At 41.2% G+C, this 17317-nt stretch overlaps 1 protein-coding gene and 1 pseudogene across 1 annotated transcript in view; one reads left to right on the top strand and one right to left on the bottom strand.

Annotated features, from left to right (window-relative positions):
* Svopl (SVOP like) overlaps positions 1–6997 on the top strand; it is a 54234-nt gene extending 47237 nt beyond the window's left edge. The window contains exon 14 of the mRNA XM_029534917.1: positions 6780–6997. Coding sequence (XP_029390777.1) covers positions 6780–6953 — 174 coding nt within the window. The 3' untranslated portion in view covers positions 6954–6997. The remainder of the gene's footprint in view (positions 1–6779) is intronic.
* Positions 6998–13812: 6815 nt separating this feature from the next.
* On the bottom strand, positions 13813–14778 carry LOC110317327 (annotated as a pseudogene).
* Positions 14779–17317: the final 2539 nt, after the last annotated feature.

Below are 17317 nucleotides of genomic sequence, written 5' to 3'. Positions count from 1 at the left end.
TGGGATTAAAGGCGTGTGCCACCACGCCCGGCTCTCTCCTGTATTTCTTTAAGGGAGTTATTTATGTCCTTCTTAAAGTCCTCTATCATCATGAGAAGTGATTTTAGATCTGAATCTTGCTCTTTCTGTGTGTTGAGGTATCCAGGACTTGCTGGTGGGAGAATTGGGTTAGGATGATGCCAAGTAACCTTGGTTTCCATTGCTTATGTTCTTACACTTGCCTCCTGCTGCCTGGTTATCTCTAGTGTTACCTGCCCTGGCTATGTCTGACTGGAGCCTGTCCTTCCTGTGATCCTGGTTGTGTCAGAACTCCTCTGAGTCAAGCTGTCTCTGGGATCCTGTGATTCTGAGATCCTGAGATATCCTGGGTGTGCCAGAGCTCCTGGGAGTCAAGCTGCCTTTGGGACCTTGAGATCCTGGTGTGACCAAGCTCCTAGGATCCTGTGATCCTCTGTTCCTGGGTGTGTTAGAGCGCCTGGGAGTGGAGCTGCCTTTGGTTGTTGTGGGGCTGGCTGCAGAGTTTGCGCCCAAGGTCTGCTCAGGGCGCGGGCCCAGACAGACCAGAAGGAACCCCTGCCACTGGTCTGGCGAAGTTCCTGCATGCCTGGGTCCCACTGGTTCCAGTTACTTCCGATGCTGGGGACAGATGTTGTGTCCTCCTCACCTCTGATCCTGGGCGCATTGGAGCACCTGGGAGTGGAGCTGCCTCTGGGTGTTGTTATACCTTTAATATTTGTTTACTCTATAACTTTCATTTTGCCTTGTCTGTATATGCACATGTGTAAGCAGACGCACAAGCATGTGGTGAATGTGTAAGCAGAGACGGGTTGTTGACCACTCTCTATTGTCTGAAGCAAGGCTCTCTTGCTGAATCTGCCAGTGGGCTGGCTTGCTGGGCATTAACATAGGTCCTGGGGATCAGAAGTGCTTTATCCTAAGTCATCTCTTCGACCCCTAGCTACTGTGTATTTTTACTGTTTTAGAGAAGTCAGCAGGAAGACCTCATTCTGAACAGTTGCTCACGAGGCTCCTGACTTTGTAAACACATCTGTTTGTGCCTGCTACCTACCATCCATGCTGAATACACCCAGTCAGCCTCTTAGCATGCTTCAGGTTCCACAGTCACAGGCTGTAAACTAAGTCCTCCGGAATCCCCAGTAAACTCTCGAGGCCTTTCTTCCCTCTACTCCTCCTTCACTGACTCCTCCTCTATCACTGCGCAGGGCCCTAAATCCAAAGGCTTATGCTCCTGGCCACGTTAAGGAGTTTACTTCCTGCTGGGAACTTCTTCCATCTTCCCTTGCTTTTCCTCCTATGGGCCTGGTGCATTCACACCAGGGGCTTTGAGGCTGACCTTGGTTTTGCTTCCTTTACGTGTTGTTCTTACTGCTTAATATTGCACGCTTATCTTTCCTCATTGCTCCGTACTTAACTACCATCACTCTTACGGTTTTAATTACCAACTATATGTCCATGATCTTTTGGGTGGGGGGAGAGTTGTGGGTTTGCTTGTAAGAGTTTTTTTTGTTTTTTTTTGGTTAATTTGAGAACAATTTATATTGTGGGTGTTTTGCCTGTATCTTTATACACCATTGTATGCAGTCTTGAGGCCAGGAAGCATGGCTCTCTTGGAACTGAAGTTATGGATAGCTGTGAGTCACCATGTGGGTACAGGAAACTGAACCCCGGTCTTCTGGAAGAGCTACCAGTGCTCTTAACCCCTGAGACATCGCTCCAGCTTTAAATTTGTGTTTGTGTGTACGGATGTGTCATGGTATATATGGAGGTCAGTCTTTCCATCATGAGCATCCTAGGGACTGAATTCAGGCTTGGCGGTATCATCCTAGGGACTGAATTCAGGCTTGGTGGTCTCAGGCTTTACTATCTGAGTCATCTTGACCCCTGCCCCTCCCCCACCCTTTTGGAGCCAGGCAGATTGGCCTGAAACACTCTATGTAGCAGAGGATGAGCGTGAAATCCTGATCTTCCTGCTTCTATGCCCCAAGTGCCAGGATTCTAGCTGCCCTACCATGCTCAGATTCGTGACTTCTAAATTCTCATTTTTGCATCAGGTCTCACTTCTGAGCCCTAGATTCATCTATTTCTCTCTGAATTTCTATGGGACTGTCTTAAAAGAATCTTAACTCCAGCGTTTTTGATTACACTTCACAAATTCCTACAGTTTGTGTCAGTTGCTGCCTCTTCAACTGTTGTAAACAAAAGACCACGGGCAGTGTGGGAATGAGCAGACATTCTTTAAGGTTCGAGAACAAGAATGAAGATGAAGGTCTTGTTCAGAGCTCTGTTCCTGGCTTGTGACTATCTCCCATCATGGAGTGTATGCTATCTCCTCTTTCTGGACGGACACTGATCTTGTCAGAGTAGACCTCCATTTTATCGTTGTGACAGGTTGTTTTTTAAAAGGGAGATTCGTTTTTATTATATTTTAAATTGTGCGTTGGAGTATATGTCTGTATTGAGAGTATATGCACACGGGTGCACATTGTATCACTTCAGCCCCTACCACACAGGTAATTTTATAGTCTGCCTTTTGGTCTACTATTGAAACCTTTAGACCTATACATTTTTAAAAATTTATGAGCCAATACTTTTAGTCCATGGTGTTTTTGTCATGTTTAAATGTCTTCTCATCGGACATTCATTTGCCTTTTTTTTTTTTTTTTTTTTTTTTTAAAGACAAGGTCTGTCTGTGTAGTCCTGGCATGTGCCAGAAGGTCAGCTACACTCACCTGCTTCCTAAGCTTTGATTTCTATTTTATGCTTAAGGTTTGAGGTAAGAATATAGCTCTTAAAGGCAACAGAAAAGCTGGGAATGTAGCTCAACCCTAGCCTGCTTAGCAGGTATAAGGATTAATGGCAGTTAGCTTCTCCTCACCTGACTTAATAATGTTCCTATTATAGTAAAAACACATTTCCACGGGTATTCACTAGTGGTCTTTTGTAATTCACTACTTTAATGCTTTTTTTTCCTAAAACCTCATGTTTAGTACCTAAGGCTAATCACCTCCCTAGGGCTCCCTGAAAACTTTCTTTGAAATTCATTTTAAAAACAATTTTCTTTCCAAACTGATTGCAAGTTCCTTCTGGGAATTTTTATTTCTATTAGAATTACAAATTACCTTGATGAGAATTATGTAAGACTTTATCTAAGAACTAACGCTCATTCATGTTCAGTTCATTTAATTAATGTACGAGTATGCATTTTCCTAATCTTTTTTATGATAACAACTCTGGGCACAGGATTTGTGTGTGTGTGTGTGTGTGTGTGTGTGTGTGTGTGTGTGTGTGAAGAAATGGTTGATTGCTGCTTGCATTTACAGGTCACAGTATATCATTGAAGGTAGACAAGGCAGGAACTCAAGCAGGAACTGAAGGAGAAAGCATCTAAGAATGATGCTCATTAACATGTTCAGTTAACTTTTTTTTTTTTTTGCTTTATTTTTTTATTAGAGATTTTATTTACATTCCTGGTTTCCCCTCCAAAACCCTCTATCCCCTCATCCTCCCCACCAACCCACCCACTCCCGATTCCTGGCCCTGGCATTCCCCTACACTAGGGCATCAAGCCTTCACAGGACCAAGGGCCTCTCTTCCCATTGATGACCGACTAGGCCATCCTCTGCTACATATGCAGCTGGAACCATGGGTCTCTCCATGTGTTGGTGGTTTAGTCCCTGGGAGCTCTGGGGGTGGGGTGGGTACTGATTAGTTCATATTGTTCCTCCTATGGAGCTGCAGACCCCTTCAGCTCCTTGGGTCCTTTTTCAAGCTCTTTCATCAGAGACTCTGCGCTCAGTCCAATGGCAGGCTGTGAGGATCCACCCCTGTATTTGTAAGGCACTGGTGAAGCCGCTTAGGAGACAGCTATAACAGGTTTCTGTCAGAAAGCATTTGTTGGCATCCACAAAAGTGTCTGGGTTTGGTGATTGTATATGGGATGGGTCCCCAGATGGGGCAGTCTCTGGATGGTCATTCCTTCAGTCTCTGCTCCACACTTTGTCTCTGTCATGGGCACAGGATTTTATGTAACCCATGCTCACCTCAAAGCTGCTATGTATACATATGAGGAAGGATGACCCCTAGTGCTAGGATTACACATGGATACTACCACACTTTAAATAGCGCTAGTTAGGGGTGGAACCCAGTATTTGCTTAGCGTATAGCAGATTGCAGTCTACTTAAGTATACCCCTAGCCCCTTCATATATATTTATTTATGCCTAAATATTGTTTTTTACTTTTAGCTGTGTCTCACAAATTTAATACATTTAATAAATTTCCATTGTATTCAGTTTAGACTGAGTTTTTGATAGCTTAGAAATGTTAGAAGATTTTGCTATTGTCTTTATAACTTGATGCCTTTTTTAGCTAGAAAACTTATTTTAATTATTGCAAGCCTACTGATATTTATGTCCAAGGATATGGTTTATCTCAGCATTTGATGAACATTTGAAAAGGGCTTTCTGTTGATATTGGATGGACTGTAATCAGACCTTGTTGGTTTGTGTCATGAAGTTCAATTCTTCTGTTTTGTCTAGTCATTCTATTAAGAAATGCATAGCGGACTCAGCAGTTAAGAGCTCCTTCTGCTCTTCCAGAACACCAGAGTTTAATACCCACTATCCACATCAGGTGGCTCACAACTGCCTCAAATCCAGCTCCAGGGGACTGACATGCTCTTTGGCCTTCATGGACATCTTCATTCATGCATATGCAGACACATACACATAAATAAAAAAAAAAAAATCTTAAAACAAGAAAGGGATAGATTAAGGTCTCCAGTCGTGAGGGAATTATTTCTGCTGTCAGTTTTAGCTGATGTTTGAGCTCTTTCATCTTGCATATTAACCTCTATGACTGCTGTCTAGTAGACTGACTCTTTGTCACAAAGAGATCTTTGTCTCTAGTCTAGGCTCAGCTTTTAGTGTTTCTCCTCCCTGGTGTGGGGATTGAACCCTGGTCCTTGTTCACACTGAGTAACTGCTCTATTATAGAGCTACACAGACCTGCTTTTTAGTTCTTAGTGTTGTGTGCTGAGTGAACTTGGGAAATCCCACAAGCTAGGTGATCCTTAATTCCTGAAACTTTTAGAAGTAGAGTTCTTTTTCCGTTTGTATTAGACAATGTGGAATGAATGCTGGAAAGATTAGTTTTAACTGAACTTCCATTTATTTATTTTTATGATGCTGACTGTACTCAGTATAATAACTAGATGATTTAAACTCAACTCTTTAAAGACTTACCCAACTCAGGATCTTGAAATAGGTGCAAAGAAAAAAAAAAGGTAGGATAATTTAGAATCCATTCTAGTGATGGTGAGAATTCTTTAATGAGTGTTGGATTCTCGGCATGTTGTGTGGGGACCTCGCCATGCACTATGCAGGTTATCTAGTCTCTTTTAGGTTCTTTTCCTTTTCTGTTTTTCCAGCCTCATGCTTCAGAAAATTTTATTTTGGTGATGAAAATCAAAGAGCAGAGAGCTAGGTGACTTGTGCCTACCATCCTAGCATTTGGGAGGTAGAGAGGAATTAGGGGTTCGAGGTTAATCACAATTATATAATGAGACCTTGCCAATCCCAAACCCTTCAAAGCACACCCCCATATGAATATTACCTATCATATTAGGTCAACTCCAATTAATTAGAGGTTGATGTGCAGGGTTCTGTTTATATGTGTGGTGCTATTTGCCAGTTTGGAAGACAGTAGACCTTATATACTGAAGTTTGGTCTCTGAGTTTGGTAGTATCACTAGGGTTTGGTTTCCAGAGACTCAAGACTTTGGGGCAATAGTTATTGTGATGAGCCAGCAATCTCATCTCTAAATTGACAGGGTTGTACTAGACTCAGTAATTTCCAGATCTTTCAAAATTGTAGGGAGTCTGATGTTAGCAGGTCTTCTTGTTCCTTTTGCACTGTAGGCAACTGTCCTGTTACAAGTAGCTGATAACTATCAAGTTCTTGACTATCTGCCAACTATCCAGGCACTCTCCTGGAGAAATGAGTTCATGAAGTCTTTGGTTAGCCAGTAGCAAAGTGAAAAGATCCAATCAAAAGTTGTATATAGACTGACAGAAACCCTTTCTTATATGGGGGGAAAAAGACGAGGAAGAAGACATCAAAAAGAATGTTTCAACAGTCAGACAGCTGGGTGTGGTGGCATGCACCTTTAATCCCAGAATCTAGAAAGCAGAGGCAGACAGAGGCCGACCTGGTCTGCAGAGTGAGTTCTAGGACGGCCAGGGCTACACAGAGAAACCCTGTCTTAAAGAAAACAAAACAAAAATGTTCTGACAGTCATACAAAGCGCTATGGATAGAGACAAGACACAGTAGCAATTTTTTCAAAGACTCTGGAGATTACCTCTTCTGGGAAAAAAAAAAATAGTTGTTGCCCTGCCAGAAGGGAAGGAGGAAATGGAGGCTTTGTAGAAAGTATACCACAAAGTGAGATTAGGAATTAAGTAGGCCGAGCAGCTGGGAGAACAAGGAAACTTTCCTGTGTCCTCAGGTATTGAAGTCTGCTCTACAAATACCTGACAGATAGGTAGGTGCAAAGAGGTGTAAGGTGTCCAGTGTGTACTAATGCCAGTCACTCAAGATGCCTGTCCAGCTTGGTCCAATCAAACCAATGTTCCAAAGGCTCAATAGCACATCTGGCTATAAGGACCATTTATATAGGTATTGGTAACAAACATTTGATATCAAAGGCCAGTGAAGTGACTGGGGCATAATGAATCAAGTCATTCTGTTTTGACTACAGGTTTTAATGAGTGCCTCATTCTTGGGAGCCCTGTGTCTTTTCTCATCTGTCTGTGTTGTGTGTGCCATTTCTGCATTTACTCTTCCTATTGAGACCAAAGGACGTGCTTTGCAGGTAAGTGACTCAGGAAGCTCTTGGAGTTTCTTTCATTTGTCACCTAAAAACTATTTTTAATCATGTGTATGCATATGTGTCTGTGTGTGGGTATGTGAACAAGTGCAAATGCCCTAGAGCTGGAGTTACAGGCATTTATGAGGTGCCCTATATGGGTGCTAGCTGAGAACAAAACTCAGAACAGTAATTCATCTAAGCCACCTCTTAGCTCCTTAGCCATCACTTTTGGCCGGAGATAAGCTTGGGATGTGGACAGTCTTTATAAATCAGGCAAAGAATTCTCAGTAGAGGGTCCGATAGAAATTATGAGTCTTCAGTCCTTCTTACATGTAGTTTTTAACAGCAATAAAAGTGAAGTTAACTAAGAATTCTCTTCCTATCTTTTTATGTAAAAGGCACTGTTGGATAGACAGGGTTAAAACACTATCGCAGAGCCTTTGGGATCACATGGTCTGTGTGTAGCAGACTAGCTTCCTTTCCCTAATAACTGTAGTGAGGGTAGTGAGTGGTGGATATTTCCGTGTGGATTCCCTGGGCCAGCTGGTTTGGAAAACCTAACTTCAAGCGCCACGTACTAGTGGTTTCTTCATCTAGAAGCAGGCTGGTATATGAGCTGTGATTTCCAGATGCCACAAGTAAACTGACCTCCAGTTCCACTGTATCTGGAAGAAGAGTTTCAGAGCTGAATTAAGCCTATGTAGTTAAAATGAAGCCTGCCTAAGCAAATGTCTTACCAGACCACTATGGCACTGCCTAGGGAAGGGACTAGTCATATGGCCAGAGGGCCCCTAATGACTTCATCTCCCCAGACTAGTCAGTTCTGCTGGAAAGGACTGGCTTTCCCCCCACTGAGTTTTCCTTTCTCATTCTTCCTTTCGTGATTGGTCTAATTAACATTAAAGATTATGAAGGCAGAAGTATTTGGCCTATGAAATGAATTTTGGCTTGGTTCTGTGTTTGGGCTCCTTATTTCTCTGGAGGCTGTGGATGTAGGGAGGGCACAGCCTCCTTAACATAGATCTATGCTCGAGTCTCTGGGAACTTGGGACCACCACAGCTCTCATTGTGGAACACAGAGGCCTGCCAAGACCTGGTTATCAGTGAGAAAGAGGGGACTTTTTGACCTCAGAGCACAGTGCTAACAGAAATAATCTGCAGTTGATTCCATCACTGAGTACCAGTCAGACATGATGTCTCAGGCGTTGCCTTTCTTATAAGGGGTCACCACATCCGTTATGCAAAGGATTACTAAGGACAAGTTGGGCAAATTTTAATTTTCCATTCCTTTCTCAAAATTTCCATTTTATACATTGGTGGTGACCCTCCTGCCTCAGCCTTCCGAGTGTGAGGGTTATTAGGTGTGAGCTACCAAATTTACAAATAAGAATGAAGAACCTAATGGACCTATTAATGCTCCTCACAGGTTTCCAATTCGTCCCCACCTATAAAGCCTTCTGTTGCTGGGGTAGGATAGAGACTTGGCACTGGGGCATTATGAACCTTTAACATGTTGGTTCAATACATACTCACAAACACACCCTGGCCATTGCAAGGTGGTATCTTTAGGGAAATTTAAAGGTACACATATAGATACATACATAGCTCACTGTTGTGATCATATTCACATGGACAAGCACATCTTTTTAAAAACAAGAAAACAGTAATTTGACTGAATAAACCAACTTGGTCAATAGCTTAGTGCTGAGTCACTTAAAAACTCAGTCATTAAAGAACGTGTTTATAGTGCCAGGCACGGAAGTGCACAGCTTTGATCCCAGCATTCAGGAGGCAGGGGCAGGTGATGTGAGTTCAAGGCCAGCCTGGTCTACACAAGAGAGATCCAGCACAGCCAAGACTACACAGAAAAAAGACGATGCTTGAAAAGAACCAAAAACCAAAACCAGAATGATTATAGTATGAACTTCTTTAGCTATCTGTATTGCACCAACTTTAAATTATAAAGCCAGCATTGTAAGTGATGTATCTAATTCTCTGTAAGTTAAGAACAAAGCCTTACCAACTAATTTCTTTTTTCTTTTCCATAGCAAATTAAATGAGGACCTGCAATACTATATGGAGAAAAGTATATTTGATCTTCACTGAGTTATTATTTTTTTAAAATGGGTTTATTTCTGCACGTGGTAATTAAGAAAGCAAGTATATATTAAGGTAACGAAGGCACACACTGAGAATGCAGTGGGGCTCTTCTTTAGGAAACAACGTATGAAAGCCTCTTATAGGATAACCTTAGCTACATTGTAGTTCATGCCTGAAAGCCCAGCATATACAGGTTGAGGGGGCAGGATGATCAGGAGTTCAATGTCCTCCTCAGCTGTAAAGTAAGTTTGAGGCCAGCCTGGGCTACATGAGATCCTGTCTACAAACATCAAAAGCCTACCACCAAACCATTTACCCCTCACACCAACCAACAAACCCTGAGATTGAATGGGGCCAGAAGGTGAGGGTGGAGGATATACTTGGCATTGGCCCATATGGTCTGTGGCTGAAGGACAGAGATTCTGTAGCTAAGGCAAGAAATTAGACTGATTATCATTGAATTTAAATTATGGTCTTGGTAGTTTACAAAAGAACCACTTTATTCTGTACATAGCTAGCAAGAAGCTGGGAATAAAGTTACTTTTCTCCTTACGCCATTACTCCTTATTTTTTAAATCATAGGAGGGAATCACTGCTTCCCATGACAGCTATCCTATAACATGCTTAACTTACATACTATTTGCGGAGAAAGTGATATATGGGGGGGGGGTGTTGGTTATTCAAGTTCTATTAGGAAAGACATGCTGTGGAAAGAAAACATCCAAAGCGGCTACATTTAGATTTTGTCTTTTGCTGTTCAGGCTGGCTGAGGATCCCCTGCCCTCCTTAACAGTGGGAAAAGATTGCAGCTACATCCACAATGAAGTGCTGTGTTAGCAAACTGCATACAAGAGGATAACCTCTGGTCAAAGAGGGAGCGAACAATTCCTATTTGATCCATTCTATGAATGCCTTAAAGTTAGTTTCTTATAATAAAGGTACAGTTATTAACACATTAGCAGTTTAAAGGACTGGGTCCAAGGCACCTGGTGGAAACCAAACACCTAATCTTATACACAATGGCGCAGGATGTATATCCTTCCTTATACTTCTGACATCTCCAGGTCATTATAGCAATGCACGTATAAAATAATAACAAAGATGTTTATGTATATTTAGTATAAACATATTTTTTTCTTTTTGGTTTTTCGAGACAGCGTTTCTCTGTGTAGCTCTGGCTGTACAGACTCTGTAGATCAGGCTGGCCCGAAATTCAGAGATCCATTTGTCTCTGCCTTCCAAGTAATGAGATTAAAAATGATCACTTCCTCCCCCCCCCCCAATTTATGACTAGTTGAATCCTGAATTTGAAATGCATAGATCAGCCCAGCTTGGTGGCCTTTAATCCCAGAATTAACCAGAGAGAAGCAGATAGATAACTCTGTGTTCAAAGCCAGCCTAGTCCACATAGAGTTCTAGGACAGCCAGGGCTATATGCGACAGAGACCCCCATCTCAAAAAACCAAACCAATAACACATGAATTTGAAATACTATATTATAGTCTCTGAAAGGTATACACATGGGCTTTCTTACAAGCCTAAAAAATTAAAAATTTGTTTTTTTCAATTTTAAATTTATTTTATCTCTAATTGACAGGTATTATACAGACTACTGCAGCACGGTGTCATATATAAATATATTAAGCTATTACCTTACCTATTCTTTTTGTTCTTAAATTTTATTATTTAAATGCATTTTATACATCAAACATATTAATGATATTATTTTGAGAATCAAATACATAAAAACATTTGTTCAACTTTTATATTCATATCCTTTCATACCCTAAAAATATCATTAATGAATATTTAATACTATTCATAACTGAGGGTCCTGCATCTAATGTTGAATACTAAATTGTTTCAAAACATACAAAATATTCTTTTGAAATTGAGCATAGTAAAAGAACATAAAATATTAAAAATGAATCATTAAGAAATATATTCAAAAGCCCTTATATGATACCACCCAACATAGTGAGAGGGTATTTAAAACCCATTATATATCTGTGTACATTATCTAACAATCAGTTCACTCAAAAAAGATTATCAGCCTGGCTTGGTGGCGCACACCTTTAATCCCAGCACTTGGGAGGCAGAGGCAGGTGGATTTCTGAGTTTGAGGCCAGCCTGGTCTACAAAGTGACAGCCAGGGCTACACAGAGAAACCCTGTGTTTCTAGGAGAGAAATAATTTTATCAGTAAGTATATTTTAAAAATTTCAAAATAGCAAAAACTCTTTGAGGTTAGACATTAAGAAAATGCTAATTTCAAGCACAGTGAAAAAATTATCAATAATATTCCCATGATGTTTGTAGGACATGATTTTATTATTTTCAACTGTTAATACTCAGCAAACAGAATATTTATATATATGTATATATATAATTTATATATACATATATATTTTATGGCTTCAAGGTGTTTATTGTAGAAATGCAGAGAGGGAGAACAGTAGAGAAGTAGAGGGTGGCCATGGCCACGTGGAGAGAGGGAAGGAGGAAGGGGGAGAAAGCAAGAGAAACGAGAGAGCCAAGAGCGATGTACTTCAGTTATGTCTCCCATTTTATTTCTGATTTTATTAATTTGGATACTGTCTCTGTGCCTTCTGGTTAGTCTGGCGAAGGGTTTATCCATCTTGCTGATTTTCTCAAAGACCCAGCTCCTGGTTTTGTTCTTTGTACAGTTCTTCTTGTCTACTTGGTTGACTTCAGCCCTGAGTTTGATTATTTCCTGCTTTCTACTCTTGGGTGTATTTGTTTCTTTTTGTTCTAGAGCTTTCAGGTGTGCTCTTAAGTTGCTAGTGTAAGCTCTCTCCAGTTTCTTTTTGGAGGCACTTAGAGCTGAGTTTTCCTCTTACCACTGCTTTCATTGTGTCCCATAAGTTTTGGCATGATGTGTCTTCATTTTCATTAAATTCCAAAAAGCCTTTACTTTCTTTATTTCTTCCTTGACCAAGTTGTCATTGAGTAGAGCGTTGTTCAGCTTCCATGTGTATTTGTGGTTTTCATTGTTTTTGTTGGTATTTAGTCTGTGGTATTCTGATAGGGTGCATGGGATTATTTCAATCTTCTTGTATATGTTGAGGCCTATCTTGTGATCAATTATATGGTAAGTTTTAGAGAAGGTATCAAAGGTGCTGAGAAGGTATATTCTTTTGCTTTTGTATGAAATATACCTGTTAGATTCATTTGGTTCATAACTTGTTAGTTTCACTGTGTCTCTGTTCAGTTTCTGTTTCCATGATCTGTTCATTGCTGAGAGTGGGTTGTTGAAGTCTCCCACTATTATTGTGTGGGTGCGATGTGTGCTTTGACCTTAGGTAAAGTTTCTTTTATGAATGTGGGTGCCCTTGCATTTTGGAGCATAGATGTTCAGAATTTAGAATTCATCTTGGTCGATTTTTCCTTTGACCAGTACGAAATGCCCTTCCTTATCTTTTTTTGATAACTTTTGGTTGAGAGTCGATTTTATTCAATATTAGAATTGCTACTCCAGCTTGTTNCTTGGGACCATTTGCTTGGAAAATTGTTTTCTAACCTTTGACTCTGAGGTAGTGTCTGACTTTGTCACTGAGATGCAATTCCTGTATGCAGCAAAATGCTGGGTCGTTTACAAATTCAGTCTGTTAGTCTGTCTTTTTATTGGGGAACTGAGTCCATTGGTGTTAAGAGATATTAAGGAAAAGTGATTGTTAATTCCTGTTATTTTGTTGTTAGAGGTGGAATTATGTTTGTGTAGCTATCTTCTTTTGGGTTGGTTGAAAGCTTACTTACTTTCTTGCTTTTTCTAGGGTGTAGTTTCACTTCTTGTGTTGGCATTTTCCATCTATTATCCTTTACAGGGCTGGATTTATGGAAAGTTATTGTGTAAATTTGGTTTTGTCATTGGAATATCTTGTTTTCTCTGTCTATGGTAATTTGAGAGTTTTGTTGTGTATAGTAGCCTGGGCTGGCATTTGTGTTCTTAGGGTCTGTATGACATTTGCCCAGGATCTTCTAGTTTTCAGAGTCTCTGGTGAGAAGTCTAGTGTAATTCTGATAGATCTGCCTTTATATGTTACTTGATCTTTTCACTTACTGCTTTTAATATTCTTTGTTTAGTGCATTTGGTGTTTTAATGTGATGGGAGGAATTTTTTTTCTGGTCCAGTCTATTTGGAGTTCTGTAGGCTGCTTTTCTTTTCCTTTCTTTTCTTTTCTCTTTTCTTTCTCCTCCTCCTCTTCCCTTCCTCCTCCTCTTCCCTTCCTCCTCCTCCTCCTCCTCCTCCTCCTCCTCTGTGGTTTCTTGTTTTTATTTCCATTTTTTAGATCTTGGTTCATTTTGTTCATTTCCTTCACGTATTTGGTTGTCTTTTCCTGTAACTCTTTAAGGGATTTTTGTGTTTCCTCTTTAAGGGCTTCTAGCTGTTTACCTGTGTTCTCCTGTATTTAAGGGAGTTATTTATGTCCTTCTTAAAGTCCTCTATCATCATCATGAGAAGTGATTTTAAATCTGAATCTTGCTTTTCCGGTGTGTTGGGGTATCCAGAACTTGCTATGGTGGGAGAATTGGGTTCTGATGATGCCAAGTAACCTTGGTTTCTGTTGCTTATGTTCTTATGCTTGACTCCTGCCTGGTTATCTCTAGTGCTGACTGGAGCCTGTTCTTCCTTTGATCCTGGTTGTGTCAGAACTCCCCAGAGTTCAGGTGTCTCTGAGCTCCTGGGAGTCAAGCTGCCTCTGGGACCCTGAGATCCTGGTGTGACCAAGCTCGTGGATCCTGGGTGTGCTAGATGCCTGGGAGTGGATTTTTTTCTGAGTGTTGTGGGACTGGCTGCAGAGTTTGCTTGATCAATATGTTTATTGTCTTTATGAAAAAATCTTCATAGAAAACTGCTTTAGCTTTCAGCAGTCCTTTCCTGAGCTCTGAGGAAGCTTGCCTTCTTTTGAGCAACCCAGTCTTTCTTCTGGGCAAGAGACATTTTGGGACGATTCCACCTCTTCTTCTTCACGTCTCTCTTGGGTTTCTTCTCATAGACTGGATTCTCTCGGATAGCAGCATGAGCTTTCTTATACATCTCCTCCATCATGTCTGGAGTTACGTTGTTTTTGATGTACTGAGAGAACTGTTTCTTGTACGCATCTTCATCTTCCTCCATTAGGTAGCGCATGTAGTCGGCCACATTCTGACCCATGATGTGCTTCCGATGTACCTCTGCATTGAACTCCTTGCTTTCAGAGTCATAACCAGGGAATCGTTTGGTACTATGAGGGATAGACAAGCCTACATCCACAGCTCCCTTCAGGGCCCCAAAAACTTTTATTGCCAGTTGTAGTTCGGGCAAGACTTGCATCCAGATAGCAAGTGAAGGCACCAGGCTGACCGTCAATGCTTTCCACATTGTATTCACCTCCATTCACCTCCACTTGGCCTTCATAGATCTTGTCCATGCCAAACCCATTCAGAAGCCTGCGGGCCAGCAGCAGGCCAGTGCAATAGTCAGCAGCATAATTTGTCAGGCCAACTTTCACACCGTACTTTGGAAGTTCATGTGCATATGCTGCACAGATGATCATATCCCCTTCTATACGGGCATATGCAATCTGGCAGATGTCTCTGTTAGTTACACGAACGATCATCCTGTATTTGGGTGTGCTGTATTTATTCTTGTCCTGGATCACCAATCGTTTCCGAGCATAGTAGTCAGTTTTACCCTCTCGCTGCCTCCGGAATCTCACTTGGTACCTTTTAAAGTAGGCCTTATTCTTGACAACTTTCACGAACCCCATCCTGCGGAACAGAGACCCGCAACCGTGGCTCCATGCAGACCTCAACTCTGCTTTTCTACAACACATATCACAAGCTGTTTGTGGAGAAGGCGGTAGAAAAAAATTCCAGTTCATTTTTTTAAAAAGCTTTTTATTTTTTGTGAATTTTATTACATCATGTACCCCAATCATCCATCTCCCTGTCTCTCCATATCTGCCCTTGAAACCTATTCCCCAAAATAAAATAAGACATCTCACCACGAAAGCTGCGGTGTCATGTGTCCAACAGTAATCTCTTTTGCCCAAACAGCTTTACTAGCAAATGTTCATTGCAGTGACTCACTGGGCAGGTACAATGCCTCTCTGGCTTCTATACTATCAATACTGGATCCATACTGGGACTCCTCTGGAATATTCTGTTGTTGCTGCGTCATGGAGATCCTGTAGCTTTTGGATCAGCAGTTCATCATCCCTCCCGAACCCATGCCACCAGGGCCAGCTCTCTAGTACTGCCCCAGCAAGGTGCTGGGCTGGTTCTCCCGAGTGCTGCAGACTTTGAAGGACTGGGCCCTATCTCCCCATCTCATGCCCTTGGGTTTGGCTCACCAGTGCCCACGCTATCAGGGCCAGCTTTACTGTGTTGCTAAGCAAGGTTCAGGGTAGAAAAGACCAGCTCTCCCATGCTGCCCAGGTGAGGGTGTGGCCAGCTCACCTGTGCTGCCAGGTGAGGTGTGGGGCCCGATCTCCAGAGTGCAGAAACCAGTGAGGGACAGGGACAGTTCTGCACAGCCCTGGGACATCAACAGAGTCCCTGGCAACATCCTAGTCCAGGAACATCTGCCTGGCCTTTGGTGGTTGACACAGAGCCCCACTGCTGCAGGACCATGGGCACAGACATGGTCCTTGGCAGTGGCATGAGTCAGGACCTCACCACCTCACCTTGGATGGCAGTGCAAGTTCCTCACACCAAGCGGTTCCTCACCATCCTCTCATCTCCAGACCCACCCCTCTTTATTGTCTGCTTTTCTCTTTAATAATCCACATTTAGTGGCCCCTGGACTGGCTGTGTGCTGGGGTCGATTGCCCAAGTCTTTTTTTTTTTTTTTTTTTTAAAAACCAAACTTATTGGAATTCTTTGACAGATCCCTAAAGACTTGAGTCAATATTGGTTGAGGTACTAAAGAATAATAAAATGTACAGTAGAAATGACATGTCAGAATCTAATAGTTTTACATAGAGAATTTGATCTAAGACTCTTTAGAGTATAATCTATAATAGGCAAATGCTATCTATAATATGCTAAATTTTCTTTATTTTTTGAATTTCTTAATATACATGTCATTAGTGTACCGTTAAAGAGACTAGATTGGATAACCACTGTTACTGTTGGTAGCAGACTTTCTGGCTCACCTGCCTTAGGGTTAATGCATAAGAACACAGGCAAAGAATCTATTAACACAATTCCTGCTAAATAAAATAGTGGGGAATGATTAAACAACCCTTCTTTCACGTCACATTGGAGAATATGAAAGGATAGCTTTTGTTAAAAGTTATAAACTACCAAGGAAGAAATTTCTAGGAATCAGCTTAGGTCAAATTCTATTCTAAGTCAAATCAATTATTTCCATCAAAGAAAAATCTATTGAAAGCCCAGTAGTGGGGCTGAAAAAATGGCTCAGGGATGGTTAAGAACATTGACTACCTTTCCAGATGACCCAGATACAATTCCCAGCACATATACGGCATCTCGCAATGTCCATACCTCATACATAATGCACACAGATATAGATGCATGAAAAACATCAATAAACATAAAATATAAAAAGCCTACTAGTGACTTTTAAAATATTTATAAGCATCACACTTTCAAAACCTTTAAGTTAAAATTAATATAAGCAAAGCTTTATGACACAAGTCCTCATCCTGTGCTGCCTTCCTCCCCAGTGGATTTTCATGATAAAACTTCCTTCCATAATATGAAATGAGCTTTCTGTTTGTTGGGCTGGCTTTCTTTGTTGTTCATTTGTTTTTTTTTTAAGACAGGATTTTGCTGTGTAACCTCAGCTGTCCTAAACTTGCTCTTAGAGCAGGCTGGTCTCGCAAACTCAGAGATCTGTCTGTCTGCCTCTGCCTCCCAAGCACTGGGATTAAAGTTAAGCATTGCTGCCTTTAAGTGTCTGGGGCTGGCTTTCTTAACACCATCATTAGAATACCCTTAAAGAGACTGGACCAGGTAACCAGTACCGCTGTTAAAATCTACTTCCAAGGGGGAAAGCACTGCAGTCTATTTTTTTTTTTTTCTTTCCTATTTGTAAGTCCCCTGCCCCCCTAGTTTATCTAAGGTCAAGGAAACACATATTAGAACTAAAGTTCTCCTGTTGTTTATGGACCATAGCACACGTTTATAGGCAACAATGCTACAGCTGCCAAGAATAGACGAGGACTCGACTAAAGAGCTCAAACTCAGTAAAATGCTACTAAATACATTGTTGTCACCAAGTCTTCCATTACAAAAGTCTCTGCCATGGTAAAATATTCACAGTAAAAATTCACCAGTTAATTTTTTTTTATTAAATTC

The sequence above is a fragment of the Mus pahari genome, chromosome 2 (assembly GCF_900095145.1).
Source record: "Mus pahari chromosome 2, PAHARI_EIJ_v1.1, whole genome shotgun sequence".
NCBI lineage: Eukaryota > Metazoa > Chordata > Mammalia > Rodentia > Muridae > Mus > Mus pahari.
Note: the sequence above shows the minus strand (reverse complement) of the source record. Positions and strands in the feature narration are given on the sequence as shown.